This window comes from Telmatherina bonti, assembly GCF_933228915.1.
Source record: "Telmatherina bonti genome assembly, chromosome: 2".
Lineage (NCBI taxonomy): Eukaryota > Metazoa > Chordata > Actinopteri > Atheriniformes > Telmatherinidae > Telmatherina > Telmatherina bonti.
Genome location: NC_136620.1, coordinates 16,049,834 through 16,062,539, shown reverse-complemented (window position 1 = coordinate 16,062,539; position 12,706 = coordinate 16,049,834). Strand labels below are relative to the sequence as shown.

The 12,706-nt window shown below is 40.7% G+C and overlaps 1 protein-coding gene across 1 annotated transcript in view; it reads left to right on the top strand.

Annotated features, from left to right (window-relative positions):
- spg11 (SPG11 vesicle trafficking associated, spatacsin) overlaps nt 1-12,706 on the top strand; it is a 28,401-nt gene that overhangs the window by 6,358 nt on the left and 9,337 nt on the right. Inside the window, 18 exon segments of the mRNA XM_079260903.1 lie at nt 19-188; nt 335-511; nt 2,087-2,158; nt 3,765-3,892; nt 5,261-5,442; nt 5,526-5,721; nt 7,413-7,616; nt 7,692-7,798; nt 8,168-8,313; nt 8,744-8,908; nt 9,054-9,120; nt 9,352-9,514; nt 9,647-9,852; nt 10,315-10,423; nt 10,795-10,954; nt 11,064-11,327; nt 11,754-11,954; nt 12,138-12,245. Coding sequence (XP_079117029.1) covers nt 19-188; nt 335-511; nt 2,087-2,158; nt 3,765-3,892; nt 5,261-5,442; nt 5,526-5,721; nt 7,413-7,616; nt 7,692-7,798; nt 8,168-8,313; nt 8,744-8,908; nt 9,054-9,120; nt 9,352-9,514; nt 9,647-9,852; nt 10,315-10,423; nt 10,795-10,954; nt 11,064-11,327; nt 11,754-11,954; nt 12,138-12,245 — 2,825 coding nt within the window.

Genomic DNA, 12,706 nt, shown 5'->3' with positions numbered 1-12,706 from the left:
TCATGTTGTGCCTGGCAGATGAGAGCTCAGATGTTCAGGAGTGTGTCAGCATCTTGGATCGCTATGTGATCGAGCTGAGGAGTTACATGAAGAGATTCCCATGGTCCACAGGAGTTAGCGTAAACACCGGTGCTGCTCCTGTTGAGGTGGAGGCTCAGGGTGATGAGTGGGAGCTGCTTTCAACAGAGGTGACATTTACATGATTCTTTTTGTTTGAGCGTCAGACAAAAAAAGCGTATCGCCTAAAGAAGTCATCTTTAATTCTCTCTTTATGTGTGCAGTGTAAGACATGATGGAGTCTGATATATGATTGATTTGTTTGTTTGTATTTCAGGAAATAATCAGTCGATCCATGTTGACCAATCAGATCCCCAGAGCTCAGGCGGTGCTGCGAAGGCAGAACCGGCCTGAACAGAATCTGTCGGTTCTGAGGATGGAGGGTCTACGTCAGGTGTTTTCCTGCCTGCAACGCAAAGACCTGCAGACTGCCAACACACTCTTTACCAACATGGTGAGAACCCCTCCCTGTAGGAACCAGTCAGTCAATGAGGTGAACTTTCCTTAGAACCAGTGGGCATAGTCAGCCTGGAGGACAGAGCTGGTCTTGTTGTGGCTGTGCATGCTTCGTCCACATGCTAAATAGACCTCTGTTTATTAAATATAAGTCAACAGCAGAATCAGGTGTTTTGTAGCAGAGATGTCATGATTACTTCATTTTAGAGCCCAACCCTCATGGATTTTTTTTCAGGCCGATACCAGTTATGATATTTGGCATAATAATAATAAGAATAGTGGTAATAATAATAAATTAGCCATTAATAATTAATAATTAACTATTATTATTATTATTATTATTATTATTATTATTATTATTATTATTATTATTAAATAAAGAATAAAATAACTTACTTTTTGGTCACCTTAATGCTTATTATTATTATTATTACTATTATTATTATTATTATTATTATTATTAATAATAATAATGATAATAATAATAATATTATCATTAAAGAATAAAATAACTTACTTTTTGGTCGTCTTAATGCTTACAACAACAAAGATATCGGTTACAGACAGAACATTTTTCTTTTTCACAATATTTTTTTCCTTTAGTACTTGTTTATCTTTACAGCAGGGGAATGTTCAAGTACAAAAACATGCAACAAAGCATCAAACTTATGGCTACCAGCTGTACTAATGAATGTATCTTTAGATTTAGACTAAAGGTGTATGCAGTATTAAAGCAACATATTGAGTGAAGTTAACATTAAATGACATCTTTAACAATAAAGGACATTGTCTTTACTCCATTATTTTCTATGCTATGAAGTGATGTCTCATGAAGCCAAATAAAATCCAGAGGAGCCTTTTTTAATGTTAAAACATGTAATCTTTGATAGAATTGCATTTCAAATAATAAAAAAGTCGGACACCAATGCCGACAGAGTGATTAACAGTTATTCTTTACTCTCACATATTTTGTAAACTTATGGTATTTCTGCACTTACAGTAGCCACAGCAGTGTTATTGCCAGCAAACAGACAACATAAGTCTTTCGCTGACTGAGAGGACCCTGTATAATGACAGGGAAGGTTTGCTCCACTCGATGGTACAAACTGATCATTTATTGTGACAAGTCGTTCTTTTAAATTACAGATTGTACTCACTGACTGGACCACACACACACAGATCACACCTAGTACGCGGCACTATATACTACAGACAGGCAGTGATTTAAACTAAGTTAACACAACTTTTGAAATGCTACATAAATGAAAGGCACTTGTCATTACACATGACAAAGTGAGTTAAACTGAAACTGCTCATAGAGCTTCAAACTCAGAGTTTCCCCGAGTCTAGGTCTATGACTGCATATATTATGAAACGTTTAAATGTTTACTTCACTCCAGTAACAAACAGTTTGGCTTATTTTAGCATAATTTCAGTTGTCAACAGGTCATATATCAATCTTTTTCTTTCTTTCTTTCTTTCTTTCTTTCTTTCTTTCTCTCTTTCTTTCTTTCTTTCTCTCTTTCTCTATTTCTTTCTTTCATCTTTTGTCTTTTGTCTTTTGTCTTTGCAGGGTCTCAATGTGAAAAAGGAGCTACATAGCATCTGTCTCTACACCAAAGACAAGGACATCAGGGAGTTAATGGTGAGGCTGGTGTTTTAAAGGAATCACAACCAGCAACTAAAGTTTTTTCATACTGAATACATTAATTATTTACTTTCTGTTTTCAGCATAAGTTTGTTTTTAACTATAGGATTATCACTTCTTGCTCATCATATATTCAGCACTTACTTGAATCATTTGTTAATTTCCTTTTTCATGACATTTGATATATATTATACTTTCAAAATGAGGGTGACCGCTTTGAAGTACCCTAAGGTGCATTCACACCAGGATGTGGTCCACGTGACGCAGTCCGATTGGAGACTTGGTTCAGTTGTGGGTGAAGTATTCTTCTGGACCAAGATTGCATTCACAACTCAAATGCATCAGACTTCTAAATAAAACCTTCTAAATGTCATCTAAATAGCATGTTCCACTCTCTGCCAGAAGTGGCGCTGGGACAAGAGTTACTGAACGGGAGAACGAAACACACTGAAGAAGAAAATTCATTCATTTATTGGTTAATACATAACAATTTTGGTTTCTTGTACATAACAGCTAAATGGAGCTGCATCAGATAGTAGTGGTTTTGGATAGATCAGATTTCTATCAAAGCTCTTACTGAATTAATTCCTTCGTGTCTTACTGTGAGCCATTTGTCCTGCCCAGAGCCACCTGTCACCCCACAAGCACACATGTTTTTGTTGTTTAACCATGGTGTCCAGCGCTTGAACCCACAGTACACTTTGTTTTGTAGTGGTCTTCCTGTATTTGTTCAGCATGAAGCAGACTGAGACCTTTATTTGTGGCCAACAGAGCCCGCTTCTTTTATTCAAATCACAATGGAGTATTGTGAATACACAAACTAATTCTGATTCAAATAAAAGAAGTGCAGAAAGTGGACTATAAAACAAAATGCATTGTTGGTTCAGCTCAGGGTTGTGGGTAAACACAACCAAAAAGAATCAGACTGTCCAGCAAAAACACTTGGGTTTAAATGAAAAAAGGCTGGTGTGCATGCACCCTTAGAAGTTAATAAGATTTCCCCAGACTCCAGCCCCTTGTACTGGATTCCGGTATCAGGGATTTTAACTTTGCAGCTTGGGTCAGAGTGAGATCTGAACAGCATTATGATAAATGATAAATGATATGATATAATAAAATGCAGAATTGCTTCTTCCCTGCCATCTTAGACTTATAAATGCAGTAATTAACATATGCTTTCAAAGATATAAAGCAGAAATACATATTATTATTATTATTACAATCGGCCTTCTAAGTTAAGTGTTTATTTTCTGGTGCTTATTACATGCTGCATTCTCAAGGCTTTGCCAGACAATGACTCCTGGTGTTTGATTTAATGAGAAGTTTATCAGCTCACCTGCATTATTAATCCTCAGTTTGCATAAGAGCTGTGGAAACTTGCAGTGCATTGTGGGAGTTGTAGAACTAGTTGTAGCTGCCCTTGCAACCGCGAGCCATCTCACTAGAGGTGACACGCCTCTTCTTGGAGGAGATACAGTCTTTCTTTATTAATTGATCTATAGCTGGAGATGTAAGGCACTTTCAACTTCCCTTGAAATGTTTGTAGTTTAAAAATGTGCATCAGAAATGGTCTTTGTAACCATGTGACTAACCTAACTCTCAGGTGGAGGAGTTGGTGAATCGGAGTTCTTTCTCAGAGGAGGAGATGCAGAATGTGGTGTTTATCCAGGAGCTGGAGAAGCTTGGGTTAATGCCACCTGTCCGCTGTGCAACCCACAACGTTTCACAAAGGTAAAGTTACTCTGTGCTAACATAAGAATGAAGGGTGAGATATTGTCCTGAAAACATCATCAAAATCTGTTAAAAACAAAATCACAATTAAATATCAGTAAAGACAAAAGAACACTTTAAATGTTTAGTGAAATGAGTAAACTTTTTTTTAGTTTGAATTTTCTACATTTCTCTTTGCTTCATAACATAATGCAGCTTGAATTTCAGGATCTTCTCAGTATTCATAACTCAGTTTGATGACTTTTAACCTTTTCATCCCACAGCCCCTGTACAGTTGTAGTTAAGTATTAACTCCTCTAATGATATACTGGGTTCACTTCTTTTAGATCCTCACAGTATTTCTAAGATTAATTTGGGGCTGACTTTCAATTATTTGACTCTGGTTATTGATAGAAGTGTCCATCATCATTTTCTGGTGGCTTCATGAGATATCTACCTTTGTAACACCTCTATTAAAACATTTGAAACAAACAAAAAAAAGCCCTGCCTGTAGCATCACATGGCAGCACCTGTGTCCAACTGGACTCACGGCAGTCTGACAACCCCTTAAATATGACATGTCATCATGTTTGATTTCTTGCTTGTGTTGTTCTCACTTAGATGTAAGTCGGTTTGGAGAAAATGACCGATTGATTGTAGAGTCTGTAAAACTGCTCAGGTTCACTTTTTTTCCTTCTACTGTGGCACAGGTCCGCATCAGAAATGACTCATTCCTGGGACTACTGTACTGAATCCCTAGTTTAATCAGGCTGCTGTCTCTTTCTTCTTTTTCTTCTGGTTTTCGTGGAATGTCTTGTGGTTTTCCTTTCGGAGAGCATAACCATTTGTATTTTCTGCTATGTTCTAGGTGAAATTAGTCTCACACAGGAACCCATACCGTGATTCTGACACTTCCGTATTGGTCTCAGCTTTCTTTTAAGACCAAGATGATACAAATAGCCCTTGTAGTTGTGAAGACACACTTTCATTTATTTCGATATGTGAGGTAGGCTATGAAAAATTCTGTGAAAAGTCCTTTTTTTCTCTATCCCATCCACTGACTCTCCTGATCTCCTGTCCTGTCTAACGGTCTGCCCCTCTTTAGACTCTCTGAATAGTGTGGATGATAAAACAGCATCGTCTAGCCATGTCAATTTCTTCAGTCTAATGTTGTCTGTTAAACTTCCATTTTGCTTTTGTTACAGCAGTTGGATCTTGATAGTGTCTTTACACACTGTATTGATTCATTATTAAAGCAGAATAAGTCCAATACTTTGAAATGGAATTTGTATTTGACTCAATCGGAAGCTTTTTCAGCCTCTATAGTAAGTAACATAATTCTGACTTTTCATTGAGCCATGTGGACATTGTCTGTGTTTTGACCTTCAGGGTTTCCAGGTCTGTTCAGATGGTTCAAAAGGAGCTGGATGGTGAGGAGCTACTGAAGCAGCTCCTGGGACAGAGGACTGGGGAGGTGGGAGAACTGTGGAGGAACGTCCGACTGGACTGGGTGAGGAACTGGAACCAGAGCTGCAAGAAATTCATTGTGTTGTCCAGAATCCAACACACAGGTAAGACACATGGTCAGACGCCACCGTAGGTCTGGACAGTGTCAGTACAGGTCTACCGGTATTCTCTTTATTCTGTCCTCCAGACTTGAGTTCTTATGATCCGTCAGTGTTGTGGCGTTACCTGACTGCCCTCCACAACCAGCATGGAGTGGTTGACTGGATCCAGAGCAAGCAGTCCACCAACTCCCTCTGCTGGCCAGAGATAACCCCAGAGCTGGTGAACAACAACACAATGTGCAGCAACTACATGAAGGAGGACATCCTGGACCAACTGGCCAGGTACAGGAACTTATTACCTTTCTGTGACCATAACAGGAAGTTGAATCCATGACCCTGCGGGACAGTGCTGTAAGCTGAAACATAAACATGAAGACATTTAAAGACTTCATCTCTACAGGGATGGAGGCAGCAGTTTGTTCACACTCATGGAGAGAAAAAAAAAAGGGTTCAGCTTCAAAGTTTTGCTTCTCAGGCCACAAATATGAGGTTAAGCACTGGTAGACCAGTAAACCAGCTATAGACCAAATGTTACATTAACTATACTGTGCTTTGCTAGTTATGTGGAACACTCAGAGTGCCTTTACACTTTACATTTGCCCGTTGGCACGTTTTCATGGTTGTTATTCCAGGACATTCCTTACAGTGGTGGCCGGTTTTCAGTGATGCTCCTGCAGCTTATAATTGGGTTTCTAGGATGTTCCTGGGACTGATGATTGGGATTTTAGTACATTCCTGAATGGATGGTTGGAATTTCAGCACTTTTTTTGCACTGATAGTTACTTTTTCTTGCATATATCTGAACAAATGGTTGATTTCTAGACAACTTTCCTGGATTGATGTTTTTTGTTTGTATATTTAGTTTAAACTTTGTTTTTGTTTTGTTTGCAATAAGAAAATAAGTGAAGGACCTGACATAATATAAACATCAGTGATTAAACCAATGTTTAAACAACACTGACATACAGGGGTGACATCATGGAATAATAATGGCACAGTGTTCAGAGCATAATATATAGCAGGTTTGTATTAGATATGAGTTATATAGGTTTTTATTTATGACAATCCCCTTTTTTCCCAAAGTTCCTCTCCTTTTTTCTTTCTGAAGTCACAGTGCATTGTCTCTACGAGGTGACTGAATTGGTCATACTTATTGAGTTTCAGACTAGGTTGTTCTGGTTGGAGCAAGCCTTTTTACTTTCAGCCACAAGTATTGTTTGAAATACAAATGTGTCACTTTTATTTAGTACTTCAGGGAGACTTCCAACGTACATGCAGGTAAAGGAAAAATCTAATTCAATGCCAAGGGTTCCAGACATGAAATCCCTGACATGTTCACAAAATGTGCTCCCCTTTGGGCAGGACCAGAAGATATGGCAAAAGCATACAGAGACTTCCCCACATTTCTTCGAGCAAGAAAACTGTGACCACTGAATTTAAATTTCTGTTTTAAAGTAATAGAAACCTAGTTACAATTATCCAGCAATAATCCCCCCACAGTAGTGTTTGTAGTCGAGGATGTGTTAGTGTGTTTTCTCAAAATCCAAAATCTCCCCCAACTCATCTCTGTCTGATGAAGCCTTTAAAGTTCTTTCTCACAAGTGTACAGTTTGTCTGTTATGCCTTTTGTATTTTTAGGGTAATAGGCATCCATATATATCAATGTAATCCCAGACTTTATATTCAGGTCAAGGTTTCCTGCATTAAGATACTCCGAACCTGCAAGCACCCATTAAAGTCTTCTTTGCCTGCCTGGTGATGGTTGTTGTTCCCTCCTGGGACTGCTGGTTGGGTTTCTATGTTCCTGGAGCTGATAGTTGGCTGATAGCATGTTATCAGAACAAGGGCGTTCCCAGAATAACTTTTAGGTTTCTAGCTCATTTTGATCTGATGTTTTCTTATCTAGATGGTGTTCGTGGAATGATGGTTGGTTTTCTCTTATGATCATGTCATATTCTTCTTTACTCCTCCAGGAGAGGTCTGTTCATCCCAGACGAGCTGTCAGACCTGCTGCGGCTGCTGTGCCGACTGGCTCATGGTGGAGGCCTTATAGTTGCATCCCCCCCTGTCTCCCAGTACCTTTCTACTCTGGGTCTTGACTTCCATGGTGCCTTCATCACATTCTGCCTGAACCATGATCTTCAGTACCTCCTCTACAGCTACCTGGATCACCACAGGTTTTTTTTTATCAGCTGCTTGTTTATTCTGCTTCACAGACAGGTCATTAATCAGAATTATGGTCTCCTCTTCAGACTGTCACCAGGAAATTACAACCTCCTGACCAATCACAAGCTGTCAGTGGGCCATCCCTGGTTGGAGATGTTAGTGAAGGTCCAGGAGATCACCAGAAATCTGTCAGGTAGCACACTGGTTCCTCATAGAAACTCGTATGATAAGTTCAAAGTGACTTTTTGAGGTTGTTATGCATACAATTCCCGACAGGGCAAAACCTGAACAGCTTATGCTAGAACCAGTTTAAAACCAGCTTTAGGACTGACCATGAACCTGTCTTTATCGAACAGACCAGTATAACCTCTTGGTTTAAACAGATCTTCTTCCATACTGTTTCTTGTACCTCCATCCCCTTATAGTCCCCTTAATCTGGATTGAACCAGTTTTGATCATCCAGAAACTGATCTTGGTCTGGAGGATAAAGCCAGATCACTAGCAAATAGATTATTATGGGTGTACTGGTTATATCTGAGTCTGCTCATCTCTGTGGTTCCAGATCCAGGACTAGTTTTCCAGGCCAGCTTAACCTTTGCTCAGGTGCTGTTACCAGGCAACCAGGCATCTGTCAGCAGTCTGCTGTTAGAGGGACACAGTCTGCTGGCGCTGGCTGTCATCATGTTTTCTTCTGGAGGAATCGACCAGGTAAAGACTTGTATCCTCTGTACAGAGAATAATTCAGTACATGCAGATAATTCTGACAACAGGACAAAAAAAACCTAACAAATAGTGTCAGATTTATTTCTTAGTCAACCAAAATGCTTAATTTAAAAAAACTCCAAAAAACCATCAATCAGAGAAGCAAATCCAGTCAAACAGAGTAAAAGCAACTTAAATCTAAGGAACACCTCAACATGGACCTGATGGACTCAAATTGATTTCTGATTAAATCCAGATTTAAAAAAAAAAAAATCCATTTTCAGATGGAATGTGAATGATCTTTACTGGGAATGTTGTGCTGCAGGTTTTTTCAGAGCCTTAGAAAACCTCATTGGATCTATGCTTTTATTTGAAGTCTCCTAATAAACAGTGGAAGAGAAACACACTGTAAATCGCTTGTGCTTCTTTTGTCCAGGTGATGGCTCATGGAGAGTGGTCTGGCAGGTCGGAGAGGACAGTCGACCCCCAGCTCCTGAAGATGGCGCTGGGGCCCCATCCCAAGCTGAGAGCAGCTCTGTTCCCTGCTGGACCATGTGGGAATATCCAAACCTCTGACATTTCTGTTTATCACCTTCTTCAGGTGCACACAGAGACTTCTTCAGAATACCTGTTTATCAAAAGTGTTGGATGTAAACCTGCATTTATCAGTGACTTGTTAACATGCTGGTTTTCCCCTGATACTAATTATCTGTATTTTGATTCCATTTTGATCTGTTTTTTGACAGTCTCTCTACCCACTGGACCCATCTAGGCTGTTTTTCTGGCAGACAGCAAACAGTCTGAACTCTGCTGGTAAGTGTTCATCTGGTCTTTTATCAGTAATCAGATCAGGCTGCGCCATCTGCCTTAAAAAATGCTGCATGCTTGTGTCCTCCTACTGGACAGTAGCAGCAGAGGTATGTGAGCAACATGAGCAGTAGCATCAGCAGCATCATTAGAAGCATTAACATCATTCAGATTGTTGACATCAGCAGCATAAGTTGCAGAAAAACTTGACGTGGAAGCTGTTTGTTCTCTCCTCAGAAACATCTGAGCTGCCTCATTTCTCCAGCCCGCACCTGGTCAGCAGGTTTGCTCTGATGGAGAACCTGGACTTTCTCTACTACATCCGTCATGGCAGACCGTCGTTTGCATATGGCAACTTCCTCATCCAGCAGCTGAGTGCCTGCAGTGATGTGAAGCTTCTGTGAGTGTGACACTGAACTACACGTTTGCAACAAAAGTCGGCGCAGTTGGATCTGTTGGGCGAACGAGAGGGATCAGGGTGAGGGGTTAATGTTCTGCTGCTCAGTATTCACTCTGCATGTGTGTGTTTCAGGCTGCAGCAGGCATGTCAGCAGGTCTACAGGCTGACTCTGCAGTTTTTCAACGTGCCTTCTGTGACATCGGCAGCTGTCTGTTTCTATGAACTCCTGGGAGTCTGCAGCCTGAAGCTTAGAGTGGACATCAAAGCCATGAATACCATCCTGCAGCACTGGAACCAGCGCAATGGTCAAGTCCCAGCACAGAATCTACGTACTCTTGGTAAACACAGACATATACATTACACTGGAACATGTTTTCTTCCCTCCTTTTTGGGGGAAGCTGTAAACTCCAGGACTTTCATCTGTCTTTCTGTCTGTCTGACTCTCTGGCTCTGAAAACACACTATTCATTTGATCTTTCTGGAGACTGCTATCGTGTTTACTTCCCTCTCAAGCTTGTTGCTCTGTCCAGTCTTTCCTCAACCACCATATTGGCATTACATTTTTATTTTAATGAGTTAAATAATGAAGCCCTGATGTTCAGACCTCAACAATGCCAGCAGGACCCACTACATCCACCTTTCCACTCTGGCTGCACATAAGAAATCATGATCACAAATTTAGGTGGGAAAATGGGTCTTTGTCAAGACCTGATGCCAACCCAAGTGGAGCTTTATGGTCATCAGTCTGATGGTTTTAAACTTTTTTATGGAAGTTCACCCCCTCTGCTGTCTCTTTTCAGTGTGTACAGGTGTAAAGCTGGTGGAGGCAGAGCCTGGAGTGGCAGAAGAGCTGATTGGTTGCCTGGAAGCGGCGGTAACAGACAGTCTGGAGCAGAGGAGCATCAGCAGGTTAGCACCAACTCTTTAATACTGACAACATTAAAAACCCTTCTAACACATCTGTGCAGGACAAAGACACTTCAGACCTGGTTTAATGGACCAATGTTTGACCAACCATTGTGATTGATTATATAAATAACAAACCATAATTACTCATGTAAAGCCTGAGGATTAAATTCTGTGGAAATGGGTGGACTGGCAGAGAAAAAAAGGAACTTAATAATAAAGACAACCATGGAAAATGCATATTCAATGAATGAGAAAACAGAAATTGAGTCATAATTCCTACAGAGATCATGTGGAAGGAATAAAACTTCCTGATATTTAGTTTAATATTGTGATAGATCTCTGGAGTTTTGCTGAGCTATGTGTGTTTTCAGGTCGTCATACGAGGCAGCTCAGGAGTGGGCTCTTCCTGTTCAGTTCTGCCAGCTCCACGGTCTGAAGCTCAGCTCCATTTATCCCACCCACTGCTCCAAGGACAGACAGTTTATCCACTTCCTGTTGTTTGTCCAATTGCACAACTTCCCACCTGAGCAGGTAAACACCGCCACCCTCTCACATCCCTCCTGGAGCCGGTTTATTCATCTTTCTCTGCACTTATGTCATTTCGGTTCCTCCCTCTGACCATATTTGGTTTTTCCTGCAGGTGAAGTCACTAGTGGTCCAGTTCGAGCCCACCCTGCAGGCCCATCTGAGCCTGGCGTTTCAGGATTTACAGGTCCACAGTGAGAGTAGGGGACACTCAGGGTATCTGAGAACTGGAGGAGTCTCTAGAAGTTCGGAGCAACCCAGGGAGCTGTTCTTGGTCCTCCTGCAGAGCCAGGAAGCGCCGGCACCGTGCAGGTATCTTCTGCAGAAGGCGCTGGCTCAACGATGTCCGGTGCTAGCCGTACTGGCCGCCTGCCTGCAGGTAACTCTCAAAAAGTACATCCACAGTTCTACTTGTTTATATTCTGTCTCAATCACTCAATACCAAACTCTATGTGGCTGAAAACAGATCTCCTTCTCAGCAGGTCATAGTGTGAACGTATGAAACTGGTGTTTCTATTCTATTCTATTCTATTCTATTCTATTCTATTCTATTCTATTCTACAGTCATTTAACAGACGCTTTTATCCAAAGCGACATACATGCACACTCATAGCCCGATAAACACATTGGGGGGCAATTTAGGGTTCAATGTCCGTGCCCAAGGACACTACGGCACATAGTCGGGGGAAGCCTGGAATCGAGCTCCCAACTTTCCAATGACAAGCCGCCTGCTCTTCCTCCTGAGCCTGACAGAATCAGGTCTTTATGAAAACTCAGGAATGATTTGTTTCCTCTCATTTGACAGGAGCCACAGCTGCTGCCCTGCCTCTGTGTGTGGCTGCTGACCTCCGTGGATCACGTCACTGCTCAGGAGGCCACATCCCACCTGAATGAAAATCCTGAGCACCATGAATGGACCCTCCATGACCTGTCCATAATCTGGAGGACGTTACTTGGGCGTGGCCACGTCAGACCCCTCCTACGAGGCTTTGAGCTCTTCCAGAGGGTAAAAGATACTAGAGCATAATACTTAAGAAGATGAGTGACCCCTAGTGGTTTTATTGTTTTTCAGTTGTAGGTTACGTATCTGGGATGATAGTTGGTATCATCTGACTTCTCCTCGTGGTGTTTTTTTTTAACTGATCATGTCTGTTGGTTTAAACTCTGACCGAGTCTTTGTTCGTCTCAGGACTGTCCTCTGGTTCTGGTGCTGAGGATGTTTGAACTGTGTTGTGACTACAGAAAATTCACAGAGGCCAAATCAAAGCTGCTGGACTTCCAGAGGACACTCATCACTGTGAGTCAATACTTCATTATTATTCATATCACTATCGTCCACTAAGAAATATTATTTTATATCTCTTTATTTTCCAAAACCAGTTTTCTATCTGCTGTTTCTGTTTGTGATTCATGCAACTGGGCTTTCTGTAGAACTGAACAGTGGAGAATTGTTTCCCTTTCAGAAAGAATCCATGTGACGCATGAGTTGAATTATCTCAATGTATTTATAAATACATTAAGATAACTGATTGACAATAAATAAATAATAAATGACAATAAATGACATTTTCATTATTCCGTAATTAAAAGTTTTAACTTTTCTTTTATCAGCTGGTATTATAGTTATCTGAGAGGCCCTCATGGAACTCACTCATGGAGTTCAGGAGTAATTAATGACCTGTTTGTACATGAATCCATTTTTATGTCATTTTAAACTCTCCATGTGATAATTTATAATCAAGTAACCACTTGAAAAAT